This window comes from Nycticebus coucang, chromosome 2, assembly GCF_027406575.1.
Source record: "Nycticebus coucang isolate mNycCou1 chromosome 2, mNycCou1.pri, whole genome shotgun sequence".
Lineage (NCBI taxonomy): Eukaryota > Metazoa > Chordata > Mammalia > Primates > Lorisidae > Nycticebus > Nycticebus coucang.
In genome coordinates, this window is record NC_069781.1 from 42,728,596 (window position 1) to 42,747,782 (window position 19,187).

At 46.8% G+C, this 19,187-nt stretch overlaps 2 protein-coding genes across 5 annotated transcripts in view; one reads left to right on the forward strand and one right to left on the reverse strand.

The window, feature by feature from the left end:
- The window catches only part of GNE (glucosamine (UDP-N-acetyl)-2-epimerase/N-acetylmannosamine kinase), a 97,084-nt gene that overhangs the window by 66,168 nt on the left and 11,729 nt on the right, over window positions 1-19,187 (forward strand). For both annotated transcript variants that reach the window (XM_053568764.1, XM_053568773.1), the window contains exons 10-12: window positions 2,425-2,607; window positions 5,595-5,711; window positions 6,994-10,437. In XM_053568764.1, the coding sequence (XP_053424739.1) occupies window positions 2,425-2,607; window positions 5,595-5,711; window positions 6,994-7,229 (536 nt within the window). In that variant the 3' untranslated portion in view covers window positions 7,230-10,437. The remainder of the gene's footprint in view (window positions 1-2,424; window positions 2,608-5,594; window positions 5,712-6,993; window positions 10,438-19,187) is intronic.
- Window positions 13,656-19,187, reverse strand: part of CLTA (clathrin light chain A) — a 29,693-nt gene continuing 24,161 nt past the window's right edge. The window contains exons 5-7 of one of the 3 annotated variants that reach the window (XM_053568870.1): window positions 16,312-16,365; window positions 15,019-15,054; window positions 13,656-14,095 (exon numbers count right to left, since the gene is read on the reverse strand). In XM_053568870.1, coding sequence (XP_053424845.1) covers window positions 13,924-14,095; window positions 15,019-15,054; window positions 16,312-16,365 — 262 coding nt within the window. In that variant the 3' untranslated portion in view covers window positions 13,656-13,923. The remainder of the gene's footprint in view (window positions 14,096-15,018; window positions 15,055-16,311; window positions 16,366-19,187) is intronic. The other 2 variants (XM_053568880.1, XM_053568890.1) reach the window with 2 other exon arrangements.

A 19,187-nucleotide genomic window follows, 5' to 3' on the forward strand; every position in this document is an offset into this window, starting at 1 on the left:
TTTTTTTTAATTTATTTTTTTTATTTTTAATTTCAGTGTGCTTGTTCATTCTTCTTTGTTTGAAGTACTCCTTTTTTGTTGATATTCTTCTTCCTCTGGCCGTGCTGGCTGGTTTTGATGTTGTTAGTAGAGACGGGGTCTTACTCTGGCTCACTGCTGCTCATACTGGTCTTGAACGTCTGAGCTCAGACAGTCCACCCGCCTCGGCCTCCCACAGCGCTGGGACTACAGGTGTGAGCCACCACACCCGGCTTTAGGCAACTCTTAAAAGAGCATGTGCCCAGCCTAGGCATGCATGTTGCTTTTAAATTCCCAGGAAGTTGTCAGAACTATTCAAAGCTCTTATTCCCCAAAGTTTCTCATTTCACAGCTTTCCCTCCTGGTCTTTTTGGCTCATCTATTATATGCATCTATTTATTATAAAAACTATTAGCCTTTACTCTAGGCAGCAGAGACTAACACCTTTTACCTTCAAATGTTCTTGACAAACCCCCATCCCTCAACCTTTTTTTTTTGTAGAGACAGAGTCTCATTTTATCACCCTCGGTAGAGTGCCGTGGCATCACACAGCTCACAGCAACCTCCATCTCCTGGGCTGAAGCGATTCTCTTGCCTCAGCCTCCCGAGTAGCTGGGACTACAGGCGCCCACCACAATGCCCAGCTATTTTTTGGTTTGCAGTTCAGCCGGGGCCGGGTTTGAACCCACCACCCTCGGTATATGGGGCCGGCGCCTTACCGATTGAGCCACATATGGGGCCGGCGCCTTACCGATTGAGCCACAGGCACCGCCCCATCCCTCAACCTTCAACCCTTGAGCAGCACTGGGATAGTCCCCAGTTCAGGGAAATAAAACAAGCCCTCTGAACTGGTCCTCCAGGCAGCTATCAGGTAGATCAAAACAAACACTGAACCATAATTTTTTTGAGTATAAGTTCATCCTGCTCCCCCAGGTACTGGTGTGCAGACTGGTGTCTCTACACCAATACTGGGAATATGGGCTTGTTCAGGGTCACTGCTATCAAGCTGGAGAGAGACCATGGTAAGTTAAAATACCAGAAAGCTCTCTTATCAAGATTAGCCAGGTTTTTTTCTTTTTCTTTTTTAAATTATGTGTTCTCCTAATTGTTGTAAACTTTTGGTTAGTTCCCAGAATCCAAAAAAAGTTGATTCTGACAGTTTTGCCCGTTTATTCATTGCTTTAGTGGCAGGATGGACTTAGCTCAGAGCAGAAGGGTTGGGGTTGAGGAACAGATGCTACAAGAAGTGGTAGATAGCAGGACAACTCTTAAAAGTAGAGCCTTCTGGGCGGCGCCTGTGGCTCAGTCGGTAAGGCGCCGGCCCCACATACCGAGGGTGGCGGGTTCAAACCCGGCCCCGGCTGAACTGCCACCAAAAAATAGCTGGGCAGGGTTGCGGGCTCCTGTCGTCCCAGCTACTCGGGAGGCTGAGGCAAGTGAATCGCTTAAGCCCAGGAGTTGGAAGTTGCTGTGAGCTGTGTGATGCCATGGCACTCTACCCGAAGGGCATAAAGTGACACTCTGTCTCTACAAAAAAAAAAAAAAAAGTAGAGCCTTCTAAGGCAAAATACCCTTTACTCCTTAGTAACTTGTAAACTCTGTAACAGAAGATAGTCATTGATTTGTGTAATTAATGAACCATAGATTTTTAGACATGGGTGGCATCAAGAAGAGGTCAAATCATATTTTATTCTGTGCTTCGGAAAGCAGGTGGTGTGTGATAAATTTGAAAATCGGATTGTTTATCTTGGGTTTCCCTCAAAGCAGAGCCTGAGACAAGGATTTAGGTACAAGGATTTTCTTTTGGAAATCATTCTGAGAAATAGGAGGACGGGAGGGGGAACAGTAAAGCAGAACAGGAACAAAGACATTAAAGAATACATTACTGAAGTTGCCTCGAGGGCAATGGGGAGTGAAAATTTCCAGAACCTCCCAAGAAGCCTACAGGGCACCATCCAGAATTGTCTACTTGGATCTGCTGGCTCTGGTCTCTTCTTGGTTGAGGGTTGTCTCTAGGTACCGTGTGTACATGGCTGACTGGACTCTCGCTTCGGTGTTAGAGGAGACCTTGGTATAGGAAGATGTGTGGTTGAGCTGGGTACACATATTGTGAACACAAGGGGAGTTTGAGCCTGCCCCACACTGTCCACCACAGCTGTGTTTGAAATCATAGTGAGCCAAGCAGATGTGACACAGAGCATCAGATCTACTAAAAATATTTCCATCTAGAACCTGCCAAAGAAAATTTGGTGCTTACTAAGCACCAAATTTTTCAGCTATCTAGAAAAGTAGGCGTAACATAGAACCCCACATCCAAAGCTTTGCTAAACAGATGAGGCATGGCTGCGTCATAGTTTTCTGTTTCAGATAAAGAGCCACCTCAGTGATTTTTATCTCTCACTGTAGGAATTGGTGGTGGAATCATCCATCAGCATGAATTGATCCATGGAAGCTCCTTCTGTGCTGCAGAACTTGGCCACCTTGTTGTGTCTCTGGATGGGCCAGATTGTTCCTGTGGAAGCCATGGGTGTATTGAAGCCTATGCCTCTGGAATGGCCTTGCAGAGGGAAGCAAAAAAGCTACATGATGGTTGGTATCTGTCTTTTGTGGAATTAAGTAACCAAATGGTAGATAAGTACTTTGAAGTAGAAATTCCAAAGGGAGCTAAATGCTGAAGCCAGAGCTTTTAACCTTTTCACTTGTTAGAGGAAGAGCAGGGTTCTCTCATCTGGAGCTCCACAGCAGCCTTGGTCCTGACCCAGAGTAACACTGTTCCTCTCCAGGGGGGGAGATGGGCAGGGGTTTAGGGTTCCAAGATAACAGGGAAGATTTCTCTCATATTTGTTTTCTCAGCCACTAGCAGAAGTGTTTACTACACATTTTAACAAAGAAATAAATGGATGAATATGTTATAGTTTTTGAACTCTGATAGATTTATTTGAATTAAAGCTGTTTCTGGACATGTTATGAAAGTCAAAATAGTTTCTTGTCTAATGCAAGAGAATCATTTAATACCACTGCAATGCAGTGTGCCAAGTGCAATGAGAATGATGGCCAAAGGATATATAGATAGATGCTTGTAAGAAGGAAACCAAAGTTCATTCCCTGCCTTCTCTGCCCAGGGGAGGGAGTGCCAGGGGCTGTCCTGGGGCAGAGAGTCAAAGGATGGGTAGAATTAACCAGACAAGTTAGGACGTTCGCAGGAGCTCTTGGAGGCATGGAAGCAGTGGTGGTGTGTGAAGGGCAAGGCAAGGTGTAGTGAGCAAGAGGAAGCAGGACCAGCAGGTAAGGGAGAAGTCATTAAATATTTTTAGAGAAAATTCATCGTCTGAATTTTTAGAGATTTTTCACGAAACTGTAACTTTTTGTTTTGGGAGGTGTTGGGGAATGTGGGTGAATGGAGGCTGACTTTAAGCGGGATAGTTCTAAAGTGCCTTCCAGGCTTCTGAGCCTAGGGTTGAACGTGGGAGAGCAGCAGGAATGGGTGGAAGTGGGTGGTTGGGCGCCTGTGGACAGCAGGTGGAAATGCCTAGGAGGTTGCCGGGTTCAGGGGCCTGTCGCTCAGGAGCTGTTAGCAGAGAGGGGGCAGTTAGACCTGTGACTGAAACCCTGACGAGAGGCAGGACATGGAATCAAGGATAGAATCTTGAGAACACCAGCGTCTGCAGGGAGGGCAAGAGATGGGAGGAAAGACCAGAATAGGGAGATGTCACGGAAGCCAACAAAGGGAGAAAGTTTCAAGGAGAGAGTGGTCAGCAACGTCTTGAGCTGACCTGAGTTAGAGAAAGTCATTAAAGTTCATCGGCTTTGGCCACGAGGATGTTATCTGAAGCTACTAAAACAATGTTTTTCAATCTTGTTGTCATTAACCCCTAAGGAGCCTTTTCAGGTGTTTTTTTCCTAGTCACTCCTCTGTCCTGAAACTTTTATAACATAGATACATTGTGTATCTGTTTATGATTATGTCCTGTGTGTACGGGCTATCTGTGCTTCATGAAAGAAGTAAATTTTTGCCTCTAAAACCAATTTGTCAGAATTCGCTGAGGGAAAGGAGATAGTGGGAATGGAGGCAAAGGCTGAGAACGCAGGAGGCAGAATGTGGAGCTGCGGCAGGAGGGTCCCTGCACAGCCAGGCAGAGGGCCCGAGGGAAGCCCTGGAGCCTGGAGACGTGCAGATGCTATTGAGTCTATGGAGGGCAGGAAGGACCCTTTGTCTGAGTGGTAAGAAGGGTAGAAATGTGCTGGTGGAGGGGTGGGAGGGTTGAGGAAGTGGTAAAAGAGAACATGAGGAGGGAGACCTGGCCCGGGAAGCTGTGGGGCCCAGAGAAGGCAGGAGACCGCTGGTGTCTAGACAGCAGTGTGCATGGTCAGGGGTTTCCTTCCTTTGGAGCCAGTGTAACAGCAGAGTGGGAAGCAGATTGATCTGAGCTGCTGACTGGCAGAGACAGGACTACAGACAGCCACAGAAACACTACCATTTACTTAGTATTTACTCTAGCCAGTACTTAACTAAATAATTTATGCCCATTATCTCATTTAATCCCTAAAATAATCCTGCAAGGGTAGGCTTTACTGTCCTCATCTAGAACAGAGGAACGTACAGAGGTGAAGTGCTATGGTCAGGGTCATGCAGATGTGGCAGAACTAGAACTAAATCCAGGCTTGTGCTTGTTCCTCAACCACTGGCCCTGCTGCCTGCCCCGGGATGTGGGGCACTGGCCTCCCTGCCTGCCCTGGGATGCAGGGCACTGGCCTCCCTGCCTGCCCTGGGATGCGGGGCACTGACCTCGCTGCCTGCCCCGGGATGCTGGGCACTGGCCTCGCTGCCTGCCCCGGGATGCCGGGCACTGGCCTCACTGCCTGCCCCGGGATGCGGGACACTGGCCTCGCTGCCTGCCCCGGGATGCGGGGCACTGACCTCGCTGCCTGCCCCGGGATGCTGGGCACTGGCCTCGCTGCCTGCCCCGGGATGCCGGGCACTGGCCTCGCTGCCTGCCCCGGGATGCGGGACACTGGCCTCGCTGCCTGCCCCGGGATGCGGGGCACTGACCTCGCTGCCTGCCCCGGGATGCTGGGCACTGGCCTCGCTGCCTGCCCCGGGATGCAGGGCACTGGCCCTCCTACTTGCCACGGGATGCAGGGCACTGGCCTCGCTGCCTGCCCTGGGATGTGGAGCACTGGCAAGGAGTGTAGCATTGAACCGGGAATGGACGAGGAGGGAACTGAATGTGGGAGGAGCTGGTAATTTGGGGGAAGAACACTTCAAGAACTCTCTCTGTTACTGGAAGTGAGAAGTGAAGTAGTCAGAGGGGTAGGAGGTGGTAGTCAGATTTGAGGGTCTTTCAGGACCCTCTGGATTATGGATAGCCAAGCAGCAACAGGGCAACAGAGGCTTTGGGAACAATGTATGTGGACATTTGTGAATGATAAAAAGCTTTGCAATTGTGAAAAGGGATCACTGTCTTCCCGCTTACGAGCTCGCTGTCCACAGGCCTAGCGTAAGCTCAGCCTCCCTACAGGGCTGCCCACAGCTCACTGATGACTGACCGCTTCTCTTTCTCACTCTGCTCAAACAGAGGACTTGCTCTTGGTGGAAGGGATGTCAGTGCCAAAAGACGAAGCAGTGGGTGCACTCCACCTCATACAGGCTGCAAAACTCGGCAACGCAAAGGCCCAGAGCATCTTAAGAACAGGTGAGCCTGTGGCTCCTGGTGGCCATCCCAGGGGGTGGCCTCAGACCTCCTGGGACCCCACCTCTCCCAAAGACCTTGCTTCCCTCAGTGACCAGTGTTCTATAGGATCTGTTCAGAGGTATTTTTTCTACTTAGAGAAAGGCAACCGCATTCAAGGTTATTTATTTGGTAGCACGCCTTTTTAAAACAGGCATTTGGTGCTTGTTCATTTTATAGGAAATTTAGAGAAATACAGGGAGAGTTATATGAAAAAGATCAGTTTTACTGTTAATAGTTACTATTAACTAGTAACTATTATTACTCCCAATCATTCCCAATGATTCTTCTTCTCCCAATCATTCTTCTTCTTCTTCTTCTTTTTTTTTTTTTAAGAGACAAAGTCTCACTGTGTTGCCCAAGCTAGAGTGCAATAGCATCATGGCTCACTGTAGCCTCAAACTCCTGGGCACAAGTGACCGTCCTGCCTCAGCCTCCCAAGTAGCTAGGACTACAGGCATGTGCCACCACACCTGGCTAAGTTTTCTTATTTTTGTAAAGAACAGGTCTTGCTATGTTGCCTAGGCTGACCTTGAACTCCTGACCTGAAATGACCACCTTGGCCTCCCAAAGTTTATGACCACTGCGCCCAGCTCCTCTATTCATTTTTTCTATTCTTTTTCTTTCATAGTTGAGATCATACAGCATAATATGTACAACTTTATACCCTGATTTTTTTTCACAAGATCATTTTTTCATTTTAATATTAAATCATGAACAGGTTTTTTTTTGTTTGTTTGTTTGTTCTTGAGACAGAGCCTTAAGCTGTCACCCTAGCTGTCAGTGGTTCTCAACCTGTGGGTTGCAACCCACAGGAACTGTATTAAAGGGCCGTGGTATTAGGAAGGTTGAAAACCACTGCTTTAGGTAGTAGAGTGCCGTGGCATCACAGCTCATAGCAACCTCCAACTCCTGGGCCCAAGCGATTCTCTTGCCTCAGCCTCCCAAGTAGCTGGGACTGGAGGCGCCCGCCACAATGCCCGACCCTTTTTTGGTTGCAGTTATCATTGCTGTTTGGCAGGCCTGGGCTGGATTCAAACCCGCCAGCTCTGGTGTATGTGGCTGGTGCCTTAGCTGCTTGAGCCACAGGCACCAGGCCAAATCATGAATAGTTTTTACAATATTGCTTCCCATTGAATAGTGTGACTGTACTTTACCATTTCTGGCCTCCAGCTTGCTCTGCCTTCCTCTTTGCTGTTTTTGATTTAGCTCTCCTCCTGTAAACGTATTTTTTATTTTCTTACAGCTGGAACAGCTTTGGGTCTTGGAGTTGTGAACATCCTCCACACCATGAATCCTTCCCTTGTGATCCTCTCTGGAGTCCTGGCCAGTCACTATATCCACATTGTCAAAGACGTCATCCGCCAGCAGGCCTTGTCCTCAGTGCAGGATGTGGACGTGGTGGTTTCAGATTTGGTTGACCCGGCCCTGCTAGGTGCTGCCAGCATGGTTCTGGACTACACCACTCGCAGGATCTACTAGCCTTCTGGGAACAAAAACAGGGACGAGACTCAAGAGCTCCCTAGTGGAATCAACTTCTTGTCTTTGAGATGAGCACGTCTTAAAAAGCAAATTTGGTATTAACTGCAGCCGACTTTGGCAAAGAAGTGTTCTAGTTCTTTGTTTCCTCTTCTCAAGTCACCTTTACCCTCCCCCCCATTTTTGTAGATGCTACTCTTTCTGATATTTTCCTATAGGAGTCATTTTAGCACAGATACTCTAAGTTCTAGTCACAATATTCCATGCCCAAAGGAGCTACACGAGGAAGACAAGGAAGTCTTAGGACTGTGCTTACTCATGTACCAGTTGGACCTGAAGACCTTGCTTGAAATGTGAGCCTCGTCTTGGAGTTGGAATTAGTAATTCTTCCTCCTAGGGCTGGGCATGGTGGCTCACACCTGTAATACTACCATTCTGGGAGCTGAGGCGGGTGGATTGCTTCAGCTCAGAAGTGTGAGACCAGCCTAAGCAAGAATGAGAGCCCATCTCTAAAAATAGCCGGGCGTTGTGGCGGGCGCCTGTAGTCCCAGCTACTCGGGAGGCTGAGGCAAGAGGATCACTTGAGCCCAAGACTTTGAGGTTTCTGTGAGCTATGACACCACGGCACTCTATTGAAGGTGACAAAGTGAGATGAGCAAGTTTAAGAACAGTCTAAGCAAGAGTGAGACCTCGTCTCTTTAAAAATGAAAAATTGGGGCAAGGGGCGGCACCTGTGGCTCAGTGAGTAGCGCGCCAGCCCCATATGCCGAGGGTGGCGGGTTCAAACCCAGCCCCGGCCAAACTGCAACAAAAAAATAGCCGGGCGTTGTGGCGGGCGCCTGTAGTCCCAGCTGCTCGGGAGGCTGAGGCAAGAGAATCGCGTAAGCCCAAGAGTTAGAGGTTGCTGTGAGCCGTGTGACGCCACGGCACTCTACCAGAGGACGGTACGGGTACGTCCGTACCCGTAGAGACTCTGTCTCTACAAAAAAAAAAAAGGAAAAATTGGGGCAAAAGGATCATTTGGGCCCAAGTGTTTCAGGTTGCTGTGAGCTATGATGTCCCCTCTTATACAGAGAAAAAGTGAGACTCTATCTCAAAAAAAAAAAGATATATATATATATGAAATAAAAAATAATCCTTCATTCTCTCACCCCAAACTCGTCACAGAAATCCAGGCAAGGGAACAGAAGGAAATTTTACCAGGAAAGGCTTAAGAACATTTTCTGTTTTAACAACTTTATTGGTTTTTTTTTTTTTTTTTTTTTTTAAGAGACCTCCAGCTCTTGGGCTTAGGCGATTCTCTTGCCTCAGCCTCCCGAGTAGCTGGGACTTAAGGTGCCCACCACAATGCCCAGCCATTTTTTGTTGCAGTTTGGCTGGGACCGGGTTCGAACCTGACACCCTTGGTATATTGGGCTGGCACCCTACTCACTGAGCCACAGACGCCACCCTATTGGGGTATTTTTTTAAAGTGGACAATTTGATAAACTTTGAGGTATGTATATACCTGAGAAACCATCACTACAATCAAGACATTGGACATTCCTGTCACTCCCAAATGTCATGTGTTGAAAGATGTTATTAGTCCAGCAGAATTAGTAAGAGTCCTTGGACCAGGGATCTGAATTACAGTGGTCTTAGAGACCTTGTCCTTATCTTCTTAGGGACAGTGGCTGAGAAGCCACTAGGACTTACAACCTCTGAAAGGAGATTAACTGTCCCAAAAGGATCTTTCCCACTGACCAGCAGACACCTCTCCCTTTAATAGCTTTTCCTCTTATGTTGAATATGACTCTAGAGTGTTTATTGAGTCAGTGTTTGTATATAACTATACCCCAGATCTGTGACTCTGGCTAAATAAATAATCTCTGCTTTCACTGGTATCAAAATATAAAAGGCAAAGTTCTGGCTATTAATTGCAACCTGGGCCAGGCATGATGTCTCATGCCTGTACTCCTAGTATTATGGGATGCTAAGGCAGGAGGATTGCTTGAGCTTAGGAGTTCAAGACCAATGTGAGCAAGAGCAAGACCCCATCTCTACTAAAAATAGAAAAGTTATCTTGGCAAGTTGGTGTGTGCCTATCTATAGTCCTAGATGGGTACAGGGAGGATCGCTTGAGCCTAGAAGTTTGAGGCTGCAGTGAGCCGTGATGTCACTGTACTCTAGCTGGGGCAACAGAGAAAGACTATCTCCAAAAAAGAAAAAAAAATTGCAACCTGGAAGAAATACTTTCTGCTGTCATTTATTATGTGCCTACTGTATGCCAGGCTCTGAACTAGGAGTTTCATATACATTGTCCTAGATTCTCTCATCCTGTGAGGTGGATGTTTTAATTCCTATTTTAAAGAATTTAGTGTGTTTAAGTGAGGTAGCTAAAGCTACGATAGGGGCTAGTGAGTTTTTTTAATTCTTCTGCTAAGATGTACAACCTCTCATTTCGAAAACACTTTCAAAATGCTACTGTATTCTAATTTACCGTAGGCCACCAAAAACTTTAATATCTGATTTGCAAATGACTTCATGTCTTCTTGATCTGTCCCTCAGCTGTGATTTACTCAAATGTTCCTTTCTGCTATGGAGATTTGCCAGTGCAGTATTTAATCTAGTGACAGGTTTTTATTGGTACTTTTAGATGATCTAAAAAGTATATGCATATATTTTTCAGATTGTTTTCTACTTTAGGAAAATGAAGGTTTCTACAATGTATTGTTTCAGTGTTAGCACATAAAATAAGCTGAAGGAATCTATATTGCATTTGAACTACTTCCTTCCTGATGGGTTAATATGAAAAAGAAAAGTTGGCAGATTCTGAGAACTCTACCAGTCCATAAATAATCCCCAGGGCCTAATTATTGTTCAAACATTCCATGGTGATTCCTGGGAAGGAAGCTTAGATGCTCTGTGTCTTGTCCGTATCTGGGGCAAGATGATGAACCATAAAGAGGCATCAATTATTTCTTGGTGAAGTCTAAATAACCGCTTTGTACACAGAATAACTGCATAGCTACCACCTTTCATACCAAATATTTGAAAGGATGGTACTGAATCTAAAACCAAATCTTTGTTTTTACTGAATTCACAGAAAGGCTAATATATTCCAACATAAATTATTACATATCATTAAATAAATAACTGCATGTTAATTTATTTTAATGTAAATATTTTTATGGTACTGTTCCAAGGTAAATTATAAGATAAGAATACATTTGTTTCTTGAAATCCTAACATTGTTGTATTTTGTTTTGTTCTTAACTCACTAGCTAAAAGCATTTCCCTTCCCGGAAGAGATTTAAAGTTGCACTGCTTGCTTTTTGAAGGTTATGCAACTTCCTTAAGGCATCTATTATTGCTTTCTTAACAACAAAAAAATCTATTGATATATTCATAGAAAGCATAGTCAAATAGTTACAATTTGACAGAAAAAGCCAAGTTTGCCACAGATATAAGATTGAAAACTAAATGCTGAGCACCCCTCGAAACTCTAGACAGCTCCTTCAGAAAGAATCCCAAGTTACTATTGCTGTGTAACAAACCACCTCAAAACTTGGATCTTAAAACAAGAGGATTGATTTTTCTCTCGTGGCTTCGATGGGTCAGGAACTTGGGAAAGGCAGCTCTAAGTTCTAGCTCAGAGTGTTGTGCACCTGTAGTTAGTGGCTCAAGCTGGGCAGGCTGGCTGGTCTGGCATCTCCTTACGTGTAGGTACAGGATCTCTCTGTGTGGACTACTTTGGGTTTCCTCACATCATGGTGGCTGCAGGGTGATAGAGCTTTATTATATGGTGGATTAGGGATACCAGCAAGTGTGTTTAGTCCAACAAAGCAGCCATAAGTGACATTGCCTTTTATTACCTAGCCTTGAAGTCACACAGTATCACTTTTGTCATATTAACTAATCACCTCTTGATCTGAAGAATGTCAAAAATTTTGTTGACATTTTAAAAATGCCCTATGTCCCATTCTGAAGCAAGAGTGAGATCCCATTTCTGCTAAAAATGGAAAAGTCATCCAGGCAGTGGCTCACACCTGTAATCCTAGTACTCTTGGGAGGCTGAGGCAGGTGGATTGCCTGAGTTCATGAGTTCGAGACCAGCCTGAGCCAGAGTGAGACCTGGTCACTAAAAATTGCCGAGTGTTATGGCAGGTGCCTGTAGTCCCAGCTACTTGGGAGGCTGAGGCAAGAGAATTGCTTAAGCCCAAGTGTTTGAGGTTGCTGTGAGCTATGACACCAAGGCACTTTACCGAGGGTGACAAAATGAGACTGTCTCAAATAAATAAAAATTTAAAAATTAAGTTGGCATTATGGTGGGCACCTGTAGTCCCAGCTGGGGGGGCTGAGGCAAGAAGATCTCTTGAGCCCAAGAGTTTGAGGTTGGTATGAACTATGACACCATGGCACTCAACCCCAGGGTGACAGTGAGATTCTGTCTCAAAAAAAAAAAAAAAAAAATACAACAAAAAACTGCCTCATCTCCTTTCCTTGAGAAGCCCATCTCGTGGGAACCAAGATTGGTCCAGAGGTTGGCACCAAGACAATACCAAAAAGTAAGTTACCCCAGGTAGAAGCCATCAGAGTTTAAGGGAGTAAGGGAAGGTGGAGTTGGCTTCTGAGCTAGTTTTTTTTTTTTTTAAGACAGAGTCTTGCTGTGTTGTCCATGCTAGAGTGCAGTGGCATCATCATAGCTCACTGCATCCTCCAACTCCTGGGCTCCAGCAACCCTCCTGCGTCAGCCTCCCAAGCAGTGAGAACTACAGGCCCATTAATTTTTCTATTTTTTTGTACAGATGGGGTCTCGCTCAGATCCTCCTACCTTGTCTTCCCAAAGTGCTAGGATTACAAGCATGAGCCACTGTGCCTGGCAATGAATTAGTTCTTAAATTGATTTTGACTTTTTTTTTTGCAGTTTTTGGGTGGGGTTTGAATCCGCCACCTCTGGTATATGGGGCCGGCGCCCTCCTCCTTTGAGCCACAGGTGCCGCCCTTTTTTTTTTTTTTGAGACAGAGTCTTACTTGGTCACCCTTGGTAGAGTGTCGTGGCGTGTTAGCAACCTGAAACTCTTGGGTTCAAGTGATCCTCTTGCCTCAGCCTCCCAAATAGCTGGGACTACAGGCACCAGCCACAACGCCCGGCTATTTTTTAGAGACAGGGTCTCACTCTGGCTCAGGCTGGTCTCATGAACCTATGAGCTCGGGTTCCACCCGCTGCGGCCTCCCAAGTGCTGAGATTATAGGCTTGAGCCACCTGGGCCTGATTCTGACATTTTGAATAGCATTAGCAAGTCCCAATAATAACAAAAGGTCCGTGAACAATAGAGAGTGCTTGATCAGAGATGACTATAGAGGAAGAATGAGCAGAGGCTGGAAATGTGGGCCAGATCAAAGAAAGCACAGCCAGGTTTGGCGTCCATAGCTCAGTTGTTAGGGCGCCAGCCACATACACCAGGGCTGGTGGGTTCAAATCGGCCTGAGCCTGTAAACAAACCAACAAAAATAGCTGCGTCTTGTGGCAGGCACCTGTAGTCCCAACTACTAGGGAGGCTGAGGCAAGAGAATAGCTTAAGCCCAGGAGTTTGAGGTTGCTGTGAGCTGTGATGCCATGACACTACCAAGGACAATAAAGTGAGACTCTGTCTCAAAAAAAAAAAAAAAACGCCCAACCTAAAGGCTTGGGGGGGGGAGGTAGGAGGTAAAGTAATGACAGTTCCTCTCCCGTCCAAATGTAATTAGTGTGGGAGACATAGTGGACTTTTTTTTCCTATAGATGCTCATAGAAGACTTTCCTTCTGGATAACAAGGCTTAACACCCCCATCCTGAGCAGGGTATTACAGGAGTTTAACTCAATCCCCAACTTGGAAATACCAGATGACTGTGAGCAGACAATTACTGAAATATGGGTCAATAATTGCTTGGAACATTACCTGAAACATGCCAGGTATTATGCCAAGTTCTGAGGGCAAGTAACAAATGTCTTGGTGTCTGAATAGAGCAGAGTCTCCTGGAAGCACCTGTGGCACCTTTCAGTAGAGCTTTCTGCAACAGTGTGAATGTTCGGTAATTTGCACTGTCCCATTCAGATGCCACCTAACCACATGTAGTTACACATGTGAAATATGCTAGGCTAGAAATGTTATTTTTAATTAACTTAAATAGCCACATGTTCCTGGTAAATACTGGATAGCACAGGTCTAGAGGAAACACTTTATAATAGAAATATTAACCATGTGCTTGGGATGGCACAGACCCTGACGTGCTATGGGGCTAGCTGACACAATGCCCTCCCAACTCAGGTTCACTGAACTAAGTAAAAAGAATCAGAGTCTTACTACGGTCTGCCCACCCCAGACGGGCTCCTGTTAGAATACACTTCCGTACACACCCCAAATCGCAGCGTATCTTGAAGTCAGTAAAGAAACTTCGTCTGTGTTGTTTGAAACAGAAATTTATTCCAGAATAATGCACAAAAGCATAGGGTGAGCCTACTGCTGGGAGGCTTCCCTCCCCTCCGCCTCCCCCTCCTCTCTCAATGCCAGGGAGAACACAGTTGAAGGAAACATGCAATCACAAACAATGATCAACTCTAAAGACAAAAGGTTTGGTCCAAAAGAACTCAACATAATTAATCCAATTACTGTGAACAGCTTCACGGAGTAGGATTAAGATACTGCAGACGTAGTGTTTCCACAGGGTGGCCCTTCAGTGCACGAGGGGAGCCTGCTTGAGGGAGATGAGGACTGAGCGCATGCGGGAGACATCTTTGGCCTGTTTGCTGGACTTGGGGTTAAAGTCACACAGCCGGGCCACTCGTTCCCACTCAGTGCCTGGGGATGACTCGTCAATGTCATTTACAAAGGCTTCTTCTGCTGCCCTGGAAGCAACAACAAAATATGTTGGTTTTATGTAGAACCGCCTTTGAGCAACCTGGTGGCTACGTTGCCACACAAGTGACTGACTTCTCGCACCTGACTTAATGGCATTCTGGATTCCCCAAGAGTAACAGCCCCTGACCCAGATCAGCCTCGGGCAGACCCGTGGCCAGCTTTCCAAGGCACAAGGTGCCCAGACTGCTGTGTAAAATGTTGGAATACAGGTGTTTGGTTCAGGGCTCACTCTGGCTGCCTCTGCTCCTACAGAGGATTAAAAAAGCAAGTCCTTAGCCAGCTCTGCATCACTTTTACTAACATAAGCAAAGCAGCAGGCTGGTCAAGAACTTGAGTAGTTTGTGCTGGGCTGTACTGAGTTTTGAGAAAATTTAGAGACTTCTAAAAAAATCCCACACAATAGCTTCTAGATTTATTCCTAAGGCTGGAGAGAAACAGGGCAGATCAAAATGAAGTCAAGACAAAGCTCCCATGCTAGCAGGCACTACAGACTAAAGCCATTGGGAAGGGGGTTTGTTATGATGTTCTCCAGTTCAGGCAAAAGTTTGCCATTTTGCCTCCAGCCAGCTGCCTTGGGCTGCTCAGGGCACACTGGTAGGAAAGCCAATGTTAGTTAGGATGCTGCTCCAACATTCCTTTGCATCAGGGTCAGCCCACCCCCAGCTGGGAACTAATGGGTGGGCGCTACAGCCCAAAAGGACAGCAGGAAGAGGCAGGAAGACACACTATTCATCTACTCCAACAAGCACCACGGGCAAAGCAAAAGCAATGGAGATGACCGGTCTGTGGGACGCAGGGGTGGCACTATCACAGGGATGGCTGTGGCAAACACCGCTGAAGCCCAGAGCCACCACAACACTGCAACTTTATGGCACACACAGTTAGGGGCAGTGAGAAAGGTTTACTTAACTGTTCTAGGCTGTAGCAAGGATGGTTTATGTTTGTGCTTAAAAGTGAAGAGAAGAAAAGAAACAAGGAGAGAAACTTTAGGTCAGATATAGAAAATGAGAATGAGCTCAATGCAGATGGTCAGTAAGCTAGACATGCCCTTGCCACTCTATCTGTGCTTGGGGATATGCAGCTGGCTTTGCTGGCCACCCTGCTGCCCAGCAAAACCGGACTCGACCTTTCCAGTCTCCATTTCTACTCCAGAGAAAATGTGCAGAAATCAACTCAAACACCACCTGTAAGTCCAGCATTTCACAAGTCTCACTGCAAATGCATCTAGGGGCCCAGGGAACCCATCTGTCTTCTAACGGGGTGAAGATCTCAAGGTCACAGGCCTAAGAGGGTCTACGGACCTTGGCCTATGGCCTACCTTCCACAGGTGCCTCTCCTTCATTCTACCCTCATCTCCCTTATATAACAGTAAAAACAGCTGGACCTAGTATTTAAGGCGGAAACAATGAGAACTGTCCCCAAGTCTTTAGCAATACTGCTTTCATTACAGGAATCCTTAAAAATAACTTTTTTTCCCAGAGAAGATATAGGGTTTGGGGGACAAGGGGGAGTCCTAGTGGCTCCTATCAGACAGTTTGAGCTATAGTAACCTCAAAGCCAGGGGCCTCTCTACTAGGGTGGGAAACAGGGCATCAGAAGCTAGCTACTAAGTAGCAACTTCTGACATGCAAGACCACAGAGAAACAATCACAGACACCCCCTGGAGATGAGCCCCTCTGCTCTGCACTCTTCTGCCTGAGGGAGAGGCAACCAACCCCTGATTCTTTGAAGGAACCAAGCGTAGGAAATGCTGCCCCCACAGCTCTGACTCTGGCAATGCAAGATGCTGCTGCTCACTGGCTCCTAACCTGGACTGTCACCTGCTCCCAGGTGGGGAGAATTCTCCTTCCCACCTGCAGCAGAAAAGCATTGGTAGCAGCAGTGACGGCAGCAACAGCAAGAAGCCAGAGTCCCTCCAGCCCCAAACCCTTCCCAGACAATATCACAAATGAAAAGGAGTCAGTCATCTTTCCTTCCTCCAAAACCCCGAACGTGAAAAATGGCAACCAGAGGGTGTTAGAAGTTGTGACTCTGCAGGATTACCCATTGACCATCCCCTAGCTCATCAACTCTTAGGCAGCCCCACAGTGCTGATATGAAATAATTTGAAAAGCAAAGCAACTTGTGACATAAAAGGAGCGTTAACTCTAAACAAAAAGTAGAAAGAATCAAAACAAGAAAGGGAATTAGTTTTGCAACATACACATAACCAATCACGTCAGCGAAGGGTTGTTTGTAGAAAGCTTCGTCTGCCACCCTAGACAGCAAGAGGTCCCAAAGGCAGGCAAGCAGGCAGGAAAAAAGAGAGAACATTGAGAAGCAGAAACATCTAAAATCCACAATAGAGGTGTGACTGTGCTCTGGGGAGCTGCTCCCAAGGCTCCATCTTAACCCCTGTGAGACGTCCAGCGCTGGAAACTTCCGCAGGCCCTGTTCCTGCTGACCTTCCCGCACCGGGATTCTCCATGAGAGAGCAAGCTGCCAACTTCATCCCTTTGGCTTACCCCAGCAACAAGAAATATGTATTAAGCACCCAATAATAAGCTAAGCCCTTTCACACATATTATGTTGATTCAATTGTCAACTGTAATAACCTATGACACTGGGTATTCTCACCCCCACTTTACAGATGAGGTAACTTGCTTAGAGACGAAGCAACTTGCTCAGCTACACCACAGTGGCGGTATTCAGAACTCCGCCCAGGCAGCCTGGCTCCAAGTTCAGTGCTCTTTTTACAGTGCATTATTGCTTTTTCCCAGCTGGTGTATGCTCAGAAAGCCATGCCACCTTCCTGCCTGTCTCAGTAAGGATCACTGGGTGGGAATGCTGCCAGGACCGAAAGCCAGTTTTATCTTGGATTATCCAACTGCTGCTTCTCCACATCAGCTGGGTGGGATAAATTTCAGTATCCTGGGAACACAGGGTCATTTCAAAGTCTTCACCTTAGAGAAAAAACAGCTGGAGGGAAGTGGTCGGTGGGAAGAATGCTAGACACACAGCCCTGGTGTGTGTCCCTGAATAAGGCTGTCTCTTGGTGCAGCTTCTGAATATTTCTATGCCAGACTTAATTGGCTTCGACAAGGTACAGCCCAGAATCCAGAACTTCATCTGCATGGCAGGGCTCTGGGACAAGGAGGAGGCGGCATATCAAGTGGGGACATTTACACAGCAGGGAACAGGCTGGCTCTGATTCTGTTGCCTCAGAATGAATACCAGACTCAGCCAGCCCTCTCTTGTCCACTGTGGCTATGGTTCCCCTGAGGCAATCTCCCCATGGAGTCTTACCCTGTACTTTGCCTGGTGGGTCTGGGATGGGCAAGTGGAAAGAACATTTTTCATGGATAATCATGTCTGGTCATTAACCTAAGCACACATACGTATTTGAAGGCAGATTCTAGTAATTTCAATTTCAGTTTATTTTTAAACTCACACATACCCTTCCTTCTTTCCTATTTTGGTTTATATACAAAGGGGTGATTTGTGGGAATTTAAAGAAAGCAGGCTGATTGTAACTCAAAGTGACTCAGCAGGAAAACAGAGAGTTGTTTGTGGGCAGAGTGAGCAGGAGGGGAAGGCAGGCCGGCCAGCTTGTAAACCATAATCCTTTCAGTGTGCACAAAGGGCTGACCCTAATCAATTTCACCTCCAGCCTGCATCTGCGGAACAGAACCAAGGTCTGCAGCCTCCTGTCTAGGCATTGCTAAGATAACAACAGCCTGAATGTCAGGCTCTTGCAGCTGCCCCCAGACAAAGGGCTCTGCAGTGATAAGCACAGCACCCCCATCAGGGTTTTGGGCCCAGAACAAACAGAAAATTATACACACCAAACACAGGCGGCTTCCACCTATTTGTTCTTCACCCAGCGGAAGGGGACCTGAAGCAGCAATCCTCAGCCAAGGCAGGAAGGGGTTCGGGGAAGCCTGGGAGAGGGAAGGAGGAGGCTGCCCAACCACAGGACACGCTCAAGAAGCCTAGATACAATGCAGAGCTTCATCCCACCAGCAACCTCCAGGTGGTTGGAAAAAACATTTGCCATCACGGGGAATCACGATTCCCTGGGCTTTTTCAAGCAGAGAAGTCTCAGCCCCAATTCTATCCATGACAGAGTCTCAGTTTGTCACCCTCGGTAGAGTGCCATGGGGGTCACAGCTCACAGCAACCTCCAGCTCCTGGGCTTAGGCGATCCTCCTGCCTCAGCCTCCCGAGTAGCTGGGACTACAGGCGCCTGCCACAACACCTGGCTAATGGAGTGGTTTTTTTTTTTTTTTTACAGTTTTTGGCCAGGGCTGGATTTGAATCCGCCACCTCCGGCATATGGGGCTAGTGCCCTACTCCTTTGAGCCACAGGCGCCACCCCCGGGGTGGTTCTTGATGAGTGAATTTATTCAACTTTGGGAGCCAGTTGCTGGTCTGGCTGCCTCCTGGGAAAAGGAAACTTTTCCATAGGCCATCACTTAATAATTCATGGCTCCCATGGGATAAAAGGAGGGAGATGCAGTCTGGGGACAACAGACCACAGATTCTGCAGGGCAAGAACTGTGTCTGGCTGCTGCACTCCTACCCCCCAGCACAGTGCCTGGAATGGCTGGGCTCCTAATGCTTTGTGACTGGGTGGGGGCAGCTGAAAGATAGGAGGCCTGAAGACGCTCAGGATTAACTGGGTGCTCTTTCTGTCCCTGAGTCTCCTCTTTGCAATTTCTCTGCCTTTCTGCCTTATCCCTGCAGTCCCTTAATATCCTACTGCTGCAGGAGTCACTCAAAGAGAATGACACTTGCTTGAATTGAGCACCCCATTTTCTAAAAATATTCACTGTTTACCTGTAGCCCAACAATGAGGAAGATGAATCACTTCATATCTACATAAACAGGACTTATTCCTTTAGAGTCTGAAGTTTAGAGTTAAGCGTGAATGAGTAGTAGTCAGCAATACCAAAATCTTCAGGGGATAGTGTATGCCACTGGAGGAAGTCCCACAAAGTGATTCTAAAATGGCTCTCTCACCCTACCCATTGAAGAATCATTGAAATAAAGTATGAAAACCATCCCTTCTGTCCTAGAACCCTGGTGACAGTAGCTAGT